Source organism: Perca flavescens, chromosome 16 (genome assembly GCF_004354835.1).
Source record: "Perca flavescens isolate YP-PL-M2 chromosome 16, PFLA_1.0, whole genome shotgun sequence".
In the NCBI taxonomy this organism is placed as follows: domain Eukaryota; kingdom Metazoa; phylum Chordata; class Actinopteri; order Perciformes; family Percidae; genus Perca; species Perca flavescens.
Genome location: NC_041346.1, coordinates 18,132,216 through 18,149,774, shown reverse-complemented (window position 1 = coordinate 18,149,774; position 17,559 = coordinate 18,132,216). Strand labels below are relative to the sequence as shown.

The window sequence follows — 17,559 nt, the reverse complement described above, 5'->3', positions numbered from 1 at the left end:
TTTTTTTTGTGTGCATTACCGCCACCTTCTCGCTCTAAAAATAATGTACATTGTGCAAGGGCTTTACTGTCTATGGCAAACAGTAGGTGGGTACAATTATATACTGTCTATGGGTGGGTACTGTCTATGGGGGTAACGTTAGGTTTAATTTTTTTGCAATAAGATAAACAACAGAACCACGCCTGTCACATTTACGCGTGCATGCGCAGTTGGAGCGTGGTGGGTGGAGAGGATTTTTTTGTTTATTTTCGTGGTAGGTTAATGTGTTGTTATATTATTGTTAATATACATTTTTACAGTTTAGTGTAACAAGGGCAACAGATAAACGGCTACATGTACACATTTAGCTAATGTGATATTGTAACATTTCACGAGGTAACGTTAGCGGATTTGGGTCATCATAGAGGGTTAGCCAGCGAGCTAGCGTTAAGTTGAGGGTCTTGTACATGGATGGTCTTGTAGCTTTAGTTAGCGTGTGTGCTAATAACGTTAGATAGCATATCAACATTTAGGTAGCTTAAGCCACTCGCTTATCATCTTGCACCACTGGTATTAATGCTACTGCGCGGATAAATCACTTTAAGTCTAGTTTGTGTTTGATTCAGGTAATGATAGGAGACGAATGCTTTATAAAGTAACATTAGCGTCAACGTTAGCTAACAGCCCAGCTAACGCCCACAGAACTACTCAACATTAACGTTAGCTGAGCAATGTTATCTATCTTAATGCTCCTCAACAATTGTATATTTGTTAAACATAGCTATGTATTTATTTTAATAGTCGTATGTAAGTATTGATCATTATAATTTAGGTCAGGTTGGGTTGCACACTACTGAGGCATTGTGAGGAAAGATAAGTTAACGTTACCTGTGTTTATTAGCTAGCTAGCTCTGCTAATGTTAGCTACGTTAACCTTACCCATCTGGGCTAGCTACGTTTGCTGTAAAAATGCTCTTTAAAACCTAACGTTAACATAATGTTTATTGTATCTTAATTTCATTATTTTTACATTTGATATGATAATCCCACTATATCAATAGAGTAAAATACAGTTTTTGGTGCCATAAAAACGTTTTGTTTTGCATTTCAGCCTTTATTTAAATACAATATTTGCAGAGGACGACCAGTCCGAGCTTCTGCATGATTGAACGTGAGCTGTGAATTAATGCTGTGGTTGTCAATTTGAAATTTATGTTTAAAGCAAAAGTTACCGTAGTTGTAAAACACGTCACACTAAGATGGGTATATTCGCAGAGTAAGATAGCAAGACAACTTAAAATATGTAGGCTATATGTAGAGTTTTTAAAAGTTGCCAGAAAACCCTTTTCTCCAGCCACTGTGGCTAAATTGTTGATTGTCATCTTTCATTTTAAAGGTATATTATTGACTTCATAGAGAGCTGAACATGATCCCTCTCTTCCTACACCTGACATTAAGTCAGGGTGATACACAGAGTGTACATTGAGTTTCACTTTATGTAATGCAATGTGAATTTTGTTTGTCATACCCATCTAAACTCGTATTTATAGTCTATGGTCATAAGACACTACTCTTTCTGTTTTAGGTTGCTAAGCTCGGGCAGCATTCAATCAACAGTACTTTCACTTTGACACTTCTACTGATAAAAGGCATAGAGGATACCACTGAAAGTCTCCCCAAGGTTGAAACCTAAGGAGTAAGATGTCAATCACAAACACTCCCACAAGCAATGATGCCTGCCTAAGCATTGTGCATAGCCTGATGTGCCACCGACAGGGAGGGGAGAGTGAAAGCTTTGCTAAGCGAGCTATTGAAAGTCTTGTCAAGAAGCTGAAGGAGAAGAAAGATGAGCTGGATTCCCTTATCACAGCCATCACTACGAATGGAGCTCATCCTAGCAAGTGTGTAACCATACAGAGAACTTTGGATGGACGCCTACAGGTTGGTTTAATATTAAGCTTCTTGTTATTGTATGAGAAAACACTACCTATCTCAGTAAATCTTGCTCTCTGTGCTTTAGGTTGCAGGGCGAAAAGGTTTTCCTCATGTTGTCTATGCCCGACTATGGCGATGGCCTGATCTACACAAGAATGAATTGAAACACGTGAAATATTGCCAGTATGCCTTTGACTTGAAATGTGACAATGTTTGTGTCAACCCATACCACTACGAGAGGGTCGTCTCTCCGAGCATTGGTAAGTGAACATCACAGGTTTGTTAGTCTTGACTAGATCCCATTGTTTTAAGTTATTGGTAAAAACAGAATGCTACTAGAGACACGCTGAAGGATTGGGGGGTTGATAGAAGTCTACAGCACTTATGAATGATATATCTGTTAATTTTCACATTTTTGCAGACTTATCAGGCCTGACCCTTTCAAATTCAGGTAAGGAGGTGCCAACATTTTCCTGTTTGCTCGTTGAAGATTTTATGGATGTCCATTAGTCTTACCTATGTCTGTTGCCTTCATGTAGGTTCACTCTTGGTAAAGGATGAGTATGACTATGACAACCAGCAATCTCACTCAAGCTCTGAAAGCCACTTGCAGACTATCCAGCATCCCCCGGCAAGACCCGGTCCACAGGAGATCTTCATCAGCCCCTCTCTACTCCCCCCATCGGAGGGCAGCGGTTCAGCTTCAACCTCTGTTTTCTCTACCATCAGCGTTGGACCATCAAGTGAGAAACTACACGGGGACCACACATATATGCAAAACACAATGGAAGATACAGTCTGTGCTAGTTTTTGCCAGTCAGAAATAAAAAATAAAAAAAATGCTGTAAAAATATTAATTTTGTATCCTTGTACAAGTAGGTTCAGGCCATTTCATAAGCACCTATTTTATTTTTTATAAAGGAATTGCCTGTTGATTAGTTTGAATTTTTAATTGGGCAGAGTTACTTTGCATGTAATAAACATTTTTTTCATTTAGCTTTATAATCTGATCTACCACACAGACCTCAAGTTGGCACAAATTTGGCAACACAACTATTTATTAATTTATATTTACAGACCCTACCTCCAATTGGAGCAGAAATGGCAGCTTCACCGCTGCAGTGCCTCAACATCAGAACGGGCATCTACAGCATCATCCACCCATGCCTCACACAGGGCATTACTGTGAGTTGATGAAAAACAAAACTATTCTGCAAAACTCACATTAAGCCTTATAAATAGTCCATATTCTTTCTTTTATTCAATGGAATCTCTTAAATTGATTTCCATATTAAGGGAATTTACCAGATGTAAAAGTTGAATTGAAAAATGTGTAAAAGTGACGTAGGTGGTGTAGATCAACAACTCTTTTCCCCAGCAGACTTTCTCATTTTTATATATATTAATGCATTATACATATGCGTAAGTGCTAATGCAAAATGTTGTACTGTGGTTGAATTAAAGACTAGCCATGCATGTTCAAGATCAGCCTCAACCTTTTGACATTTTATGAAATCTGGTCATTTTCAGCACCGTTACTGCACAATGTGTGCTGCATGATAACATGTCACATCGTAAGAACAGGTTTAGTTTTAGAATTGCTTGTTCAAAACTAATATTGACATGTTCTTGCAGGGCCTGTTCCCAATGAAATTGCGTTCCAGCCCCCCATATCCAATCACCCTTGTGAGTATGGAGTTGCAGATGGACGTCAATCCACATATTTAACATAATCGGTGTAACCCATTTAACCTGTAGTTGTTTGTTGGGTTGTTTCAGCTCCAGAGTACTGGTGCTCCATTGCTTACTTTGAGATGGATGTCCAAGTTGGGGAGACGTTTAAGGTGCAATCCACATGTCCGATAGTGACTGTGGATGGCTACGTTGATCCATCAGGAGGGGACCGCTTTTGCTTGGGCCAGCTGAGCAATGTCCACAGGACAGAGAACATAGAGAGAGCCAGGTACTCCCCCACATACTTGGAGATATATCATCATTTAGTTGATTCAAGCAATTCGTTAACTGTATGTTTCTAGATATGATAAGTGATTGAAAGTAATGCAGTGTCTAGGTAATGTCTCAGTTTTCTGACTGTGTTTACCATTTTTTTCCCTCTCCTTTCTGTCCTTAGGCTACACATTGGCAAAGGCATGCAGCTGGAGTGCAAAGGTGAAGGAGACGTCTGGGTGCGCTGTTTGAGTGATCATGCAGTGTTTGTGCAGAGCTATTACCTGGATCGAGAGGCTGGACGTGCCCCTGGAGATGCAGTTCACAAGATCTACCCAAGCGCTTACATCAAGGTGAGATTGCCGTACAATGGTCATACAATGAAACAGAGATACATTCCAAGTAGGTGTTATTCAAATTTACAAACTCCTAAATGCTGTGATTAAGGCCCCGTCCACACGTACCAAAACAATCTTTTTTTTACCCATCTTCCCTGGATTCGTTTCAAGAATAGTTGCGTCCAAAGGAATCCACTTTTAAAGTGATTGACTCAATACGCTACTTCATATGCCAGGCATATAGGCGGCGCTGTTTCTACTACAGAAATTCACCAAAAAACGGAGAAGAGCATAGTCACTTCCAGCTTCCACTTCCCATCATAACATGACTAGCTAGATTATCATTTTCTCTTAATACATCCGTGGACTATAATACCTTTCACCACTGCTCATTTTATAAAGGCCGCCGCAAGAAAATGTGTCTTTGTTTACGTTGTATAATGTGCTGTTGGATTGCTTTATATTTTGCATGATTGCAGCGCGCTAGCAGCGAGCTAACGTTAGCGCGCTAACGTTCGCTAGCTCTAACATCGGCAGTCAAACAAACATCAATGATCCATGAATGATGTCTTTTTATTAATCTATACATTTTTCTTGCAGTAGCCTTTCTACAATAAACCGTGGTAAAAGTTACTATAATCCGTTCAAGGAGTTGATAAGCAGACAGATTAGCTAGCTAGTTGATAAGTTATTTACTTCCACTTTATAAACAGATAGCCATAGCAGCTAACTTTAACGTTACTTCGCTGCTGGAGCGGTCAGCTACTTTAGCGGTCAGCTACTTTAGCGATGTTTAACGTTGGCTACATAACGTTAGCAATATATCTTGTGTAGAATCCAGAGGGAAGGGTCAGGGAGCAGAGACACAGTATTTAGATGAAGTGAGCTGGTTTGACCACGGAGATGGGACATGCTCGCTTAGCTTCACCGCAGTTGTGTGCGTCAGCGGTCATGGGAGAGGGTGTAAAAGGGGTGTGGCGATGACATCCGATACGGATCCGTATTTACCATCCATACAAAGCCAAACGAGAGCCGTTTTCGGATTTTTTCACCCTGAGACCTGGTTTCAAAAAAGTGCGTTTTCAGGCAGTGAAATTGCTTTCCATTGTTAATATGTACTAAAAACAGTTCTGAAATGCAAAATAATAGCATTTTAATCACGTGATAAAACATGCGATTAATTGCAATTTAAAAAAAAAATAATTGTTTGACAGCCCTAATACATACATACTAGGGGTGGGAATCACCAGAGGCCTTACGATACGATATCATCACGATACTTATGTCACGATACGATATTATTGCAATTTCAAACATATTGCAATATTCTGTGATATATTGCAATTCATTACCTTTTTTCCAACTTCAAATTTTTCCCAATTTCAAATTATGTCCCCAAAAGGAAACTTTGTCAACATCTGTTTTATCTAAAAAGATACATTTCTCAGTTTGTTCTTCTCACTTCAATTTTATTGCTGCAAAATCAGATTGTCAAGCAGACCAACACATATATCATAAAAGATCGATACTTGGCGTCTGTGTATCAATACGGTATTGCCACAGAAAATATTGCAATACTATGCTGTATCGATTTTTTCCCCCCATCCCTAATACACACACACACACACACACACACACACACACACACACACACACACACACACACACATTAATCCAACTCCGATGCGGTTAGACAGTCAAAATGATTGAGTGTCCATTCAGTATCTTGTCTCTTCAATATCTTGATTTTAGCATTTGTCTGGTCCCCTGCCAGGTGTTCGACTTGCGTCAGTGCCACAGGCAGATGCAGCAGCAGGCAGCGACAGCTCAGGCCGCAGCTGCAGCCCAGGCAGCAGCAGTGTCCGGGAACATTCCCGGGCCTGGCTCTGTGGGAGGCATCGCCCCTGCCATCAGTGAGTGTTCATACTGCTGCACTTACCCTGCAACAAGTGTATTATTATTATGATTGCTTCTCAACATCAACTTCCCTTTCCAGACTAATATTAGGGACTTTGGTATGGCATTAGAATGCACAGCATTGTGAGCAAGAGAATTATAGAGCAGCATGAACAGAGAAAAGCAACTAGCAGTCTTTTTTTTTTTTTTTTTTTTTTTTTTTTAATGATGAAGAAAATAAAAACTGGGATACAGGCTGTATTTTCAGTCAGCATATCTTAACTCTGCTCCTTTTTTTCACGTTTCTTATTTATTGGAAAGCTGTAGTTAAGTTATTGATTTAGAGTACACACCAAGCAGTTCGACTTGCTTTGTCTGTTTTTGTACTTGTACAAAATGTTTTCAGCATTGGCATGCTCAGCAGTGACAATAAGTTGTAGATGATGAAATAAAGTTACATATAGCTAACATCACTACAGGCTAACATTTACACGATGACTGGGTTTTAGCTTGAAGTAAAACATGTGTGGCCTGATCACAGTGGAAGCTATGCCTTTGACTGTAGTACTTTTCTACTTGGCTGTATGTCTATCTGGTATGTGTTCAAACTTTTACTACAAAAGTAACTTTGCTAACATATCTCTGCAAGCTTTGGCCTATAGTGCCACATCAATCTAAAGATTCTGCCTGTAATTCCCTTGCAGGTCTTTCGGCTGCAGCAGGCATTGGGGTTGATGACCTGCGCAGGCTGTGCATCCTGCGGATGAGCTTCGTGAAGGGCTGGGGGCCCGACTACCCACGACAAAGCATTAAAGAGACACCCTGCTGGATTGAAATTCATTTACATCGAGCTCTACAGCTACTGGATGAAGTTCTGCACACCATGCCCATAGCTGACCCTCAGCCTCTTGACTGAGTTGAACTTGTACAAAAGAAGAAAACAATCAGGCTACTTTTTTAACAGAGCCCTCCACCTATAGGCCTGGAGTGTCAAATGAGGACTGTAACTGCAGGGATTCTGAGTAGGTTGTAGGAGTACCAACAAGGACATAAATGCTGGCAGTATACTCCAAACACAATGCTTTCAAGTCAAGAGCTGCAAGCAGTTCTGGTGTCATTGACTTCCAAACAGCTGGAGCAACATGGGAAGTACATTGGGATAAGTTGTAGTACTCTGGAAACATGCTGCCAAGAGGATGAAAAAGGAAGCCAGTATCCTGACATTGTTTACCAATTGGAACTTCACAACAGCATGAAGTTAACAAGGCTGTGTGTCTCTCAAATCTCAAGTTGATACAAAAATACTCGCACACTGATATGATAAAAGATACAAAATGTATTTATCCTTGATATTATACAAAAGAAATTCATAACCACAAGAGAGTGTAGGGTGTTAAACACAAAATGATTTATACTCTGCTGTCATCTTTTTTCAGTGTGAACCTTTCCCCTTTTAAGATTTGAAGATGTATAGAGCTCCTGTAAATGACTGACAAAAATCCTCTTTTGGACTATTTAGTAAGAGGGCAAACTATTTGGCCTAACACCAGTAAAGCTGAGCACAATGTGATGCCTTGTATTGGATGAGAACCTGTTATTTACCCTGTCTGAACATACTAAATGTCATTTCAGTTGGAGTATACTGCCGATCCAGTCCCCTTCTATTGGCTCTCCAGTGCTTATGTGGCTTCATGTAAGTGGAGTTTTTCACCTCACAAATCAGGATATTTATGTAAAATCATGTTATTCATTATGTTTTTGAAAGATGTAATCTTAATTATTTTTCAATGCTGACAGTCCTTATTTGACGTTAAAAAAAATAAATATATATATATATGTGTGTGTGTGTGTGTGTGTGTGTATATGTATATATATATATATATATATATATATATATATATATATATATATATATATATATACACATATACACATATACACACACACACACACACACACACACACACACACTACCGGTCAAAAGTTTGGGGTCACTTAGAAATTTCCATTCCAGACACAATACCTGCTGAGATCAGTTGCATTGTTTTTTTTAATCAGAACAGCAGTTTTCAGATTACATTATGTGCTTACATAATTGCTAAAGGGTTCTCAACTGTTGTAGAAAGAAGTGGCTGAAGAAATGCTTGAAATCCATGTTTTTTGGTCTAAACGTCATACCCAAATTAAAAGTGGTACAGCTCCCATATACTTTGACACCCAGGGGTGTGCCTGATATCATTGGAAAGGTGATTGATGTGGGTGTGTTTGTGTATTTGAGAATTGTTGTATTTTGTAGTTTTTGGGCTTTTTTCTTTGTACTTTTCAAATTGAAATAAAAAAACGCACAGACATATCTGTAGAAAGAAATCATATAAAATCCATTTTTTGAGTCTTTTGGTGTCTGGATTGTTTCTGTAGTAAGCTGAGACATGTGGCTAATGCTGTGGCGTCTGTCACCTGTCAAATGTGTTTACAGCAGTGTATTCTAATCACTTTACAGATGTATGACTTGGACGGAAATAAAACACCTTCATTCTAGCCTCTGTAACTCTGTGTCAGTAAGGCCTAGAATCGCCCTGACACTTGTAACAAAAACTTGAGAATGTTTCCTTTCCAATGATATCAGGCACACCCCTGAGTGTCAAAGTATATGGGAGCTGTTCTACTTTTAATTTGAGTATGACGTTTAGACCAAAAAACATGGATTTCAAGCATTTCTTCAGCCACTTCTTTCTACAACAGTTGAGAACCCTTTAGCAATTATGTAAGCACATAATGTAATCTGAAAACTGCTGTTCTGATTAAAAAAACAATGCAACTGATCTCAGCAGGTATTGTGTCTGGAATGGAGTGGAATGGAAATTTCTAAGTGACCCCAAACTTTTGACCGGTAGTGTATATATATATATATATATATATATATATATATATATATATATATATACATATACATAATGTGTGTGTATATATATATTCCCCCCAAATAGTTGTTTTTACTAACGTAAAAAGCATTTGAAAAGCCCGTTTTTAGCTGACCTTGGCTTCTCTTGCAACACCATAAAAGTTCCATTATTCTACCACCAGTCAAGGCTGTTATAACATTGAGAAGTGATTTATTTTCTTTTACTTAAGTTTATCAACCTTTTTATGAATCAAGTTTATCATCAGTTTTATAAAACATTGTAATATTATTTATAATTGTCATTTTATTATTAGATGCCCACATAGTGTCCATTAGCACTTTATTAATTTGCCTAACTGTATTTTGTCTTGTTTCATAGTCTCATGCGTGGTATCCATTTAATTTCTTAGCATAGTTAAAAAGTATTTCTTGCTGATGGCCTTGGTAGGATCCATGGAATATGTGCTTCAAATAGTTTGCCTGAAATCTGTTTTCGTTATCAAACGCTCACCCACAGCAGGTTTGAAAGGTGTATTTAGCTCTGTTCTGGCAAAAAATATTACTGTTTGGAACATATTGGGCCCTATTTTAATGATCTGAAACGCAAGTATGAAACGCAAAACGCAAGTGGCTTTGTGGGCGGATCTCGGGCGCTGTTGCTATTATACCGGCGGGATAAATGAGTCTTGCGCCCGACGCAAATCTAAAATGGGTTGGTCTCAAGTAGCTAGGTGTGGTTTGGGCGTAACGTGCAATAAACCAATCAGAGCGTCAGCTCACATTCCCTTTAAGAGCAGGCGCGCTTGTTCCATGGCGGATTGCTATTATAACGGCGGATTTGCCTGACGCACGCCAGTGGAGCTGTCCGGGATGCGGAAAAGTAATAAATGCCCGTTTTGGCCGGGTGCCGATGTTGCTGCGGCCTCTCGGGCGCATCTCCACAGTCTGGAGAGGATTGCTGCAGCCATGGAGGCTCCAAACGTACCACTTGCTCCTGTTGTGCCCCTTCCTCTTCCTCCCCACACCATCTTCGTCCACCCGCTCCATCAGGAGCGCATCGCGCATTACTCCCGGACCAGATCCCGCCGGAGTGTCAACATCACGTCTCCTTAAGTCCTCTAATATTTCCTCATTTATGTCATCAACACATCCATGATTCATGGAAATGGTGTGTAAATCACAACAAGCCACAAAGAATGCTGCGACTTTTTGAGGACTGTACTGTAAAGTTCCTCCTGACCGATCCAAACACCTGAAGCGCATTTTCAGTAATATTTTTCCTTGTAATTATGTATGGTTTGCAAAAATGGGAATTGCTGCGTCCGTTTAGATGAGAGAAGTGTATGCGCATTGTGCACACGCTACATTATGGTCAAGCATGCGCCCCTAAAATAGCATCTGAATAACGCGCTACTGACTTTAGACTAGCGCCACTGACTTTAGACCAGGTTTTTCCTGGTCAGTGGCGGAATTGTTTTCTGAAACTGCAAAATACCACCAATAACGTTTGCGCCGGAACACGCCTCCTGTTTTCGCTGAACCGCCCCCGGGAGCGCAAATACATTCCCTAATTTACCGACGTGCGTCTGTGGAGGGAAAAGTCCGCTGTGCGTCGGGTGCAAAATAGGAATGATACATGCGTCGGTGTACAAAGGCAATTGCGCTGGGTGCAAGATAGGGCCCATTGAGTTGTAGTGTAAGAATGGTTAATACAAATTTTAAATATTGTCTGTGTAGGATGAAACTATTGGGTAAACCTTTCAAACCTAAAGGTGGTAAATCTTTGATACTCGAAAGATGCATTTTGGGTAAAACATCAACATCACTTTAAAATGGCTCACCACCACTCATTTTAATTTGAGCATTACTTGGATGACACTTACCGTAACGTATTCTAGCCAACAGCTGAGTAAAGGAATGAACTGTGAGAGGAAGTGTAAGCCATATTGATGCCAAATATATCCAATGAAAAGGTTATCAGACTCCAGTCGTTTTAGTGTTATGTCGCTTGTAAATCTTAGTTTTAATTATCAACTGAACAATTTCAGTTTTTGCTCAGCACAATTGATAAAACAGTATTTTGGTATTTAGAGCTCAGTTTACCTACAGCTGTTGCAGTATTTTATACTCTTTTTGCTACCTTTACAGTAGGGAACCACAAAAATAAAGAATGATGCTGTTAAATTTTCAGGAAATGCAAATTCCTGCTCATCTTAATCTTTACAATTGTGTCATACATTCTGAATACGTACGGAGTTTGGATGATATTGGTGTTGGTATATGTACGAGTCTGGTTAAATAAAATACAATTGGCTAACACTAGTTTGGAATTTTCTTTTAGTGTGAAGAGTCAAAATGATAGGACACATGACTTTGAACAAGAAAACGTTTATTACTGCAAAGACGAGTCACAAATCTTAAGAAAACAACACTAAGAAGCTAGCCTGAGCTGAGATCTGAAATATTCAGAAAACCAAACTACATGTGTCTTTAATAGTTTCTATATTCATCAATACGACACACTAAATGATAATGTCTTTATAAATATAATAGTCCCCCAATTGTCCTCGTTTTTTATGTAAAATACACAATACAAATCACCCTACACACATTGGTTCGCTTGCCAATTTGAGAAGAAAACTGAATGGCACACAAAGAGTCACATGAATTTGTGTGTATATATTATATCAGATACTATACATTATCCCAAAAAAAAGAGGAAAAAGAAATCACAAAAGCATTTTAGCCAACATATCTGATAAAATGTTCACCAAATCAAATAAGACACAAATAAATATACCTTTTTCAGTTTTTGATATATACATATTTTGTCTAGGGTGAATCAAAATAAAAACCTTCCTCAAATGCCACTGCCAAATGCTTGTGCTTGCATTAGAGCGTGCTACAGATGGCCACGACTCACTAGACTGTCAAATGGCACTTGAAAACATCCAAATACAAATCTCAAACAGGTCACAGCATTCAGAAAATATCATTTGACAAAAGAAACCACGATCATAGAGAAAACAATGCATAAGAGCATTTTACTTACAGTAACTCCATGTTCAATAACCAGTTCTGTACAATAAAAAGCCGTCTGCAGGTAATGTACCATGTGTAAACTACTACGTGTGTGTGTGTGTGTCTGTGGCGTCACATCCAGTCAATAAATAGTCCAGTCTGAGGACAGGTCTTTATGCTTCCCTGGTGTCTTCTCAGTGGCAGCACCTGTGCAATTAAATATCTGCTCTGATAGCCTCTATCTGTAGCCCACCAGAGACCCAATAGTCACCCAGGCCATCTGCTCTGGCCGGGGCGAAATTAAAGGCACTGGAGTCTGCTATGGGTCAGTGAAGCTGCCATTTTGTCCAGGTGAAGAGGCATCTCTTAGCTTTCGCTCCTATGACAAGTTAAGGAATAGCTTATGTCTTTTTTTTTTTCTGGTTGGAAACGGGCTCCTTTGCAAGCAGCTGTTACAAAAACAATCTAACTTTTCGATTTCAAAGACACTGAGAAATAAAGTACAATTGTGTTGGCAGCATTAGCATTGGTCCAGTGTTAACCAGGCAGGCTTTGAGATGCAGAAAGCTGAATCACTGGCACATTAGTCTATGTATAACAAAAAGGGGAAATAACAGAATTGACGAAAAAACACAAAATTACAAACAGCACACAATAGGCGTGCAAGACCAGAAAGCACACAATTAAGATTTAAAGAAAACATTTTATAAGCCATTTTCATTTCAGGCACAAAATAAAACAAGTTTACATCTACAATCTTGTACTTCATTTATATGACAAGGGAGCTTAAATTCATATGTGAAAAAAAAAAAAATCATTCAGTGGGAGAAAGGTCAAAGGATAGAAAAAGTATCCTGCAAAACCTTCCTTCCTAACTGGCACACATATCCAGATTTACAACATAATTTTAAATTTGAAGTCACAGACAGAACCCCATCCCTTTTTTATAACGTCATTTACAAAAATTCAGTGCATGTTGGAGTCAGTCAAGTGAGCTCTTGGGAATGGAGTTCATTTTGTCGCAGTTATTATGAGAACACAGATTTATGTGCAGCGCTTCTTCCAACTTGCATTCAACAGTTTAATACCAAAAGTCAGGGAGTCATGGTCACAGGCTGATGTAAACAAAATGCCTCAGGCCTTACAACTTTCAGCTACGTATAGTTTATTGACCTTTTCCTGCACACTTTTCAAACTGTTGTTAAGCAATATAATAAGAAAGCCAGGTTTGTGTGCGCTCAACTCCTAGATCTGGTAAGCCAGACATTTCAAGCCAGCAGACTCCGAGTAAAGCTACAGTATGAGATGTGTACCCTAGGTTTAATAGATGAGGAATGTATCTTTGGGCTTGCCGGAATTTACTTTGCAGATTCCCCAAAGTGTCATGAAAATGATTCAACAAACCATCTGTGAGAGTCCACTGACCCAGTAAACCTAAATGACATGCAGTATTTGCTCTCCCACCCTCTTCTACTGCTAAGCACGTTTTCTACACAGGCACAAAGAAAGAATTTGGCAAAGATCCCGTGTGTACTTCTAGTATTTGAAGGAATCATTGGAGATACTGGTGATAAAGCCTAAGGAAAGTGATTACAGCAAATACAGTGCCAACCTTTTTTTTCTTTTTTTCAAACCTTAATCAACCTACATACATCATGACTTATAAAGAAAAACAACAACAACAACAAAAACCCTCTGGTCCTCCTGTACAGTAGGTCTGCTGTTTCCAGTGGTGTAATTCATGATTCATTATCAGTACCCATTATAATATGTTGTAATGCGTAAGCATCTAAACCAAAACACAATAAATATCAATAAATAAACATCTCTGCAGAGAAATCGTGCAGACCATTTCAACAAGCATGGAAAAAACAATAACAAAAATCATTTTTAGTAACAAAATGTTCCTATTTAGAGGATTAATCTCAATAATCTCCACAACATAGAATGCTATAACAGTTCAAGTATTAATATGTAGTCTAATGAATCAGAAGTTAGTCCCCATGCCTTTCCCATTTCACAGTCAATGAACTAATTACAGAGGAGCTACGAAAAGAAAACAATCACGTATAAAGCAACAGATATATGTAGTGTATCATCATTATATATACTATACATATATATATCTATATATATCTATATATTTCTTTGAATATCACAAAATATCTACTTTTGGTCCACTGTACAAAGATGATCTTTAAACAGGGAACAAAGGATGAAAGCATTTTTATGGGCTAAAAACTGAAATGAAAATGTATCAGAGGTGAGAGAAAAGCAAAGCAGTTTTTCTCTATCGCGTTGAGAGTTGTGCAGTACAGTGGTGTGTGTGCAATAAGGTTTGGTGACTGTGCTGCACGCGTCAAAGGGCTGGCACCACTGGTTTGAGGTAGGGTGACTGATGGATGTGTTCCAACACATTCACACAAGCACGCAGACACACAGGCTTATATACACATGCACATAAAAACACAGTGCAGACCTATGCATCCGTGTTCACACACACACATGCGCACATACACATGCGCACGCACACAAACACACACACACTTCACCCGATAACAAAGGCTAATGCAAGAATAGGCCTCAAGAGGGCAGAGTGAGGGCAGGAGCAAGGCTAAAGACCATGATTCAGATAAGTAACAAGCTTTGTAGAGCTGATCCAGAGAAAAAAACAACAGTTGTTTCTGTGCCTGCATTCCTTGGTCTTGACACTGATGAGCCAGCCCAAATCCAGCCACAAGTCACCAGAAAGCCAAAGTTTTGGCTCGGACAACGCAGAGCGAGTGTGGGCTTCCTGCAGCACACAGTCAGGACTACAAGGACAGCTGCATTTAAGGATAAGGCACTATGATAAAGCCGAGGTACATTAAATCCCTGACATTCCGTCTGCTCTGCAACATGGCACTGTGGGACAGGAAACAGCTTTCAGGTGGCCCAATTGGCTCCCTCTCAGCTTCCTCTTGTTGGTTTGTTTTTGGTCCTTTGTGAACTTAGGAAAATTTCATTAAGACATAAACTGCAAAGAAAAGGGGAAAATATCCAGTAAGTTGTTTTCAAGATTACAGCTGGCTGATCAAGTAAACCACACTACAGAGCATCTAAAATGAAGAAAGGCAAGCGTTATGCACAGAGTGCATAGAAAAGCTAGCATTGAGGAAGTGGTTTTGTACAGCCGGTCTTCTTAATCTCATTTCTATATACACAAGTAGCAGCACAGATATTTCTTTAGGGGTTTCTTTTTTCTGTGGCTAAAATGGTTATCAGTGGGTGGCTACCATATATATTTTTTAAACAGAACAGAAAAAACTGCCCCATGATCCTGTTTCAAATGCCATAGATTCATAGAACGTCCTCCCCTTGTTTTTTAGCTATATACAATACTAAAAATATATGTTCAGCCAAACGTTTATCAGCAGTTGGAATGGATGTGGACATAAATCATGCTAAAAGTAGGAGGGATAAATGGAAATCAAAACAAAACAACGATAGCACCATGAGTTTTGGGTAATACCAATTGAAGATACAGCAAAACTATTTACAATAGGTGAAGGTCTTGAGTCAATTGATGACTTTGCTCCACTGGGACTAGTGACATGGATTTGAGCTCTGAGACATCAGCAGTTTGAAAGAGTTGAATTTTCCTTCAAGACAAAACCGGTCTGTGTGGACAGACAGAGGCGTTAAGTCATGTCTAGGCAGGAAACTTTTAACGGGTCAAGTTATTCCTCCTCCAGCTGCCCCATTGGGATAGAGCACAGACTTATGTGATGACACCACATCCAGAATCTAAGCAGTCAGACACGGACAGCACATCTTGGCCAGAGTATCATCATTTCAGTACTCCTCCACTGACCGGGCTAGATAGGGAGCGGAGAGCGTGTCCGCACAAGTGCAGACACAGACAATGCGTGAAAAAGACGGAAACATCTAGACTTACAGAGAGAAAGATATGTGGAGAGTGAAAAAAGGTCCGCTGTGCCCTCAGACCCTCAAACGGAGGCATATGTGTTGCCTGTGGCGCTGCAGTGGCGGATGGTGGGAGTACCGGCAGAGGGGGTTAGGATGTGCTCAGTGTGGTCCTGCGGGGGCTGGGGCAGCGAGTGGAGGACACCTGGCTGGACGACCCCCACCACAGGGTGGGACCCGTCCTCTTGTGCCCCGACCTGGATCACCTGGATCACTTCATGCTCCGACTTCTCTCGCTTGGCAAGAGGTTCCCCGGACTCCTCCACGTCATCTTCCAAATCACTGTCCATCCCACTCGTTTCATCTAGACAGGAGAAAGCATCACATACAGTATGTAAAACACTGGTATAGAGTCAAGAGATAACTTCTAAGGCTTTATACATTTTGTCACATACCTTTATCAATATTAGAGAGGGACAGGGTGTTGAGGCTGTCGAACTGAAAACAGAGATGAACATCATAATTAGTGTGGGTCCAAACAGTTTTAATGTTTAGATACTACATTGTAATTAGGTAAAACATCTCCTCCGGGCAGATTTCATCAACAGATCCAAACGGAGGTAATTTCACATCTGATTTATAGTGTATCCGCTAGATACTGTGTATCACGGTGGCACTATAAAATACTGTGAAGATAAGATGCCACAGTTATACCTCCCCCATGACACCAATGGGTGTCTCTCCAGTAGCTTGTGCCACACGATGCTCCACTAGGTAAAACATGTATTCATCGTACAGCAGGCGAATCAAGTGGAAGGAACCAAAGCTGGCAGCACTGCGCAGGGTCAGGTCCCTGATCACCATAGAACTGCAGAGACATAAAAAAAAAAAAAAAAAAAAACAGTGATGGTTTTGTCTCTTCAAAACAAAGCTGCACACTCCCAGATGTGTCTTAGTGTTGTTTTATTTTATTTAATTTTTTTTTTTGCCAACCTGTAAAAGGACCACTTGAGCAGGAATTGTCGAGCTGCCCTGGGGAAGCTGGGCCGGTGCTCGTAAGGGTTGAGCACCTGAGTGACCACATTTTCCAGCCAGGCTGCCCATTGCTCCAGAGAGCTTTGCTGCTGTAGTGTGGCCTTGAAGTCCTGCTCCAAGTGCTGAACTACTCCCTCTTCACACTGGCACACCCATGATGCCTGCTCCTATACAGCAACACAGAGAAAGAACTGCAGGTTCACACTTGTACAGTGAAAGTAAAAGTAATGCATGTTCTTTTTACAGAGAGGATTATAGAGAAGGAATGGTATAGTACACATAGCAAGAGCACCACCGCTGGATATCCAAAAACAAAGAGCTGTTCTGACCTGTACGTTGGCAAAGTCAACACGATTGAGATCACTCAACATCTGGTTAATCTGTGACGTGTTTTGCAAAACAGCACGTGCCGCCTGAGCCAGGTGGTTCAGAGATGTGTATCTGCGCAGTGTTTGCGCAAAGGCACTAACAGCGGCAATCTGTGAAAAGAGCATAAACAAAAGCCCAGGTGTTACCTCCTCTAAGTACACATACCCCTCAAACTGATAGTAAAAATACTGCTCTTGTGTATTTACATTAGGGCTGGGCGATATGGAGAAA

General features: G+C 40.0%; 2 protein-coding genes across 7 annotated transcripts in view; one reads left to right on the top strand and one right to left on the bottom strand.

Annotated features, from left to right (window-relative positions):
- smad4a (SMAD family member 4a) lies at nucleotides 1-7,939 on the top strand. Of its 5 annotated transcripts, none has more exons than XM_028601177.1 (11): nucleotides 1-86; nucleotides 1,565-1,920; nucleotides 2,000-2,174; nucleotides 2,336-2,365; nucleotides 2,454-2,657; nucleotides 2,992-3,099; nucleotides 3,550-3,600; nucleotides 3,694-3,877; nucleotides 4,046-4,214; nucleotides 5,974-6,112; nucleotides 6,800-7,939. In XM_028601177.1, the coding sequence occupies exons 2-11, from the start codon at nucleotides 1,681-1,683 to the stop codon at nucleotides 7,009-7,011; spliced, it is 1,512 nt and encodes a 503-aa protein (XP_028456978.1). In that variant the 5' UTR covers nucleotides 1-86; nucleotides 1,565-1,680; the 3' UTR covers nucleotides 7,012-7,939. The 5 variants fall into 5 exon arrangements, with proteins under 5 accessions (XP_028456978.1, XP_028456972.1, XP_028456975.1 ...); XM_028601171.1 differs by lacking the exon at nucleotides 1-86 and adding an exon at nucleotides 169-253; XM_028601174.1 differs by lacking the exon at nucleotides 1-86 and adding an exon at nucleotides 267-375.
- A 5,709-nt stretch (nucleotides 7,940-13,648) lies between these two features.
- The window catches only part of rfx3 (regulatory factor X, 3 (influences HLA class II expression)), a 17,271-nt gene continuing 13,360 nt past the window's right edge, over nucleotides 13,649-17,559 (bottom strand). For both annotated transcript variants that reach the window (XM_028601728.1, XM_028601729.1), the window contains exons 13-17: nucleotides 17,289-17,438; nucleotides 16,918-17,126; nucleotides 16,639-16,792; nucleotides 16,380-16,422; nucleotides 13,649-16,288 (exon numbers count right to left, since the gene is read on the bottom strand). In XM_028601728.1, the coding sequence (XP_028457529.1) occupies nucleotides 16,008-16,288; nucleotides 16,380-16,422; nucleotides 16,639-16,792; nucleotides 16,918-17,126; nucleotides 17,289-17,438 (837 nt within the window). In that variant the 3' untranslated portion in view covers nucleotides 13,649-16,007. The remainder of the gene's footprint in view (nucleotides 16,289-16,379; nucleotides 16,423-16,638; nucleotides 16,793-16,917; nucleotides 17,127-17,288; nucleotides 17,439-17,559) is intronic.

What these genes read in the sequence shown, in the direction of transcription:
- smad4a (XM_028601177.1), top strand. Translation starts at nt 1,681, where the DNA reads ATGTCAATCACAAACACTCCCACAAGCAATGATGCCTGCCTAAGCATT. An exon ending in GGTCGTCTCTCCGAGCATTG is followed by an intron (nt 2,175 to 2,335) that starts GTAAGTGAACAT and finishes ACATTTTTGCAG; the next exon opens with ACTTATCAGGCCTGACCCTT. An exon ending in CATCAGCGTTGGACCATCAA is followed by an intron (nt 2,658 to 2,991) that starts GTGAGAAACTAC and finishes TTATATTTACAG; the next exon opens with ACCCTACCTCCAATTGGAGC.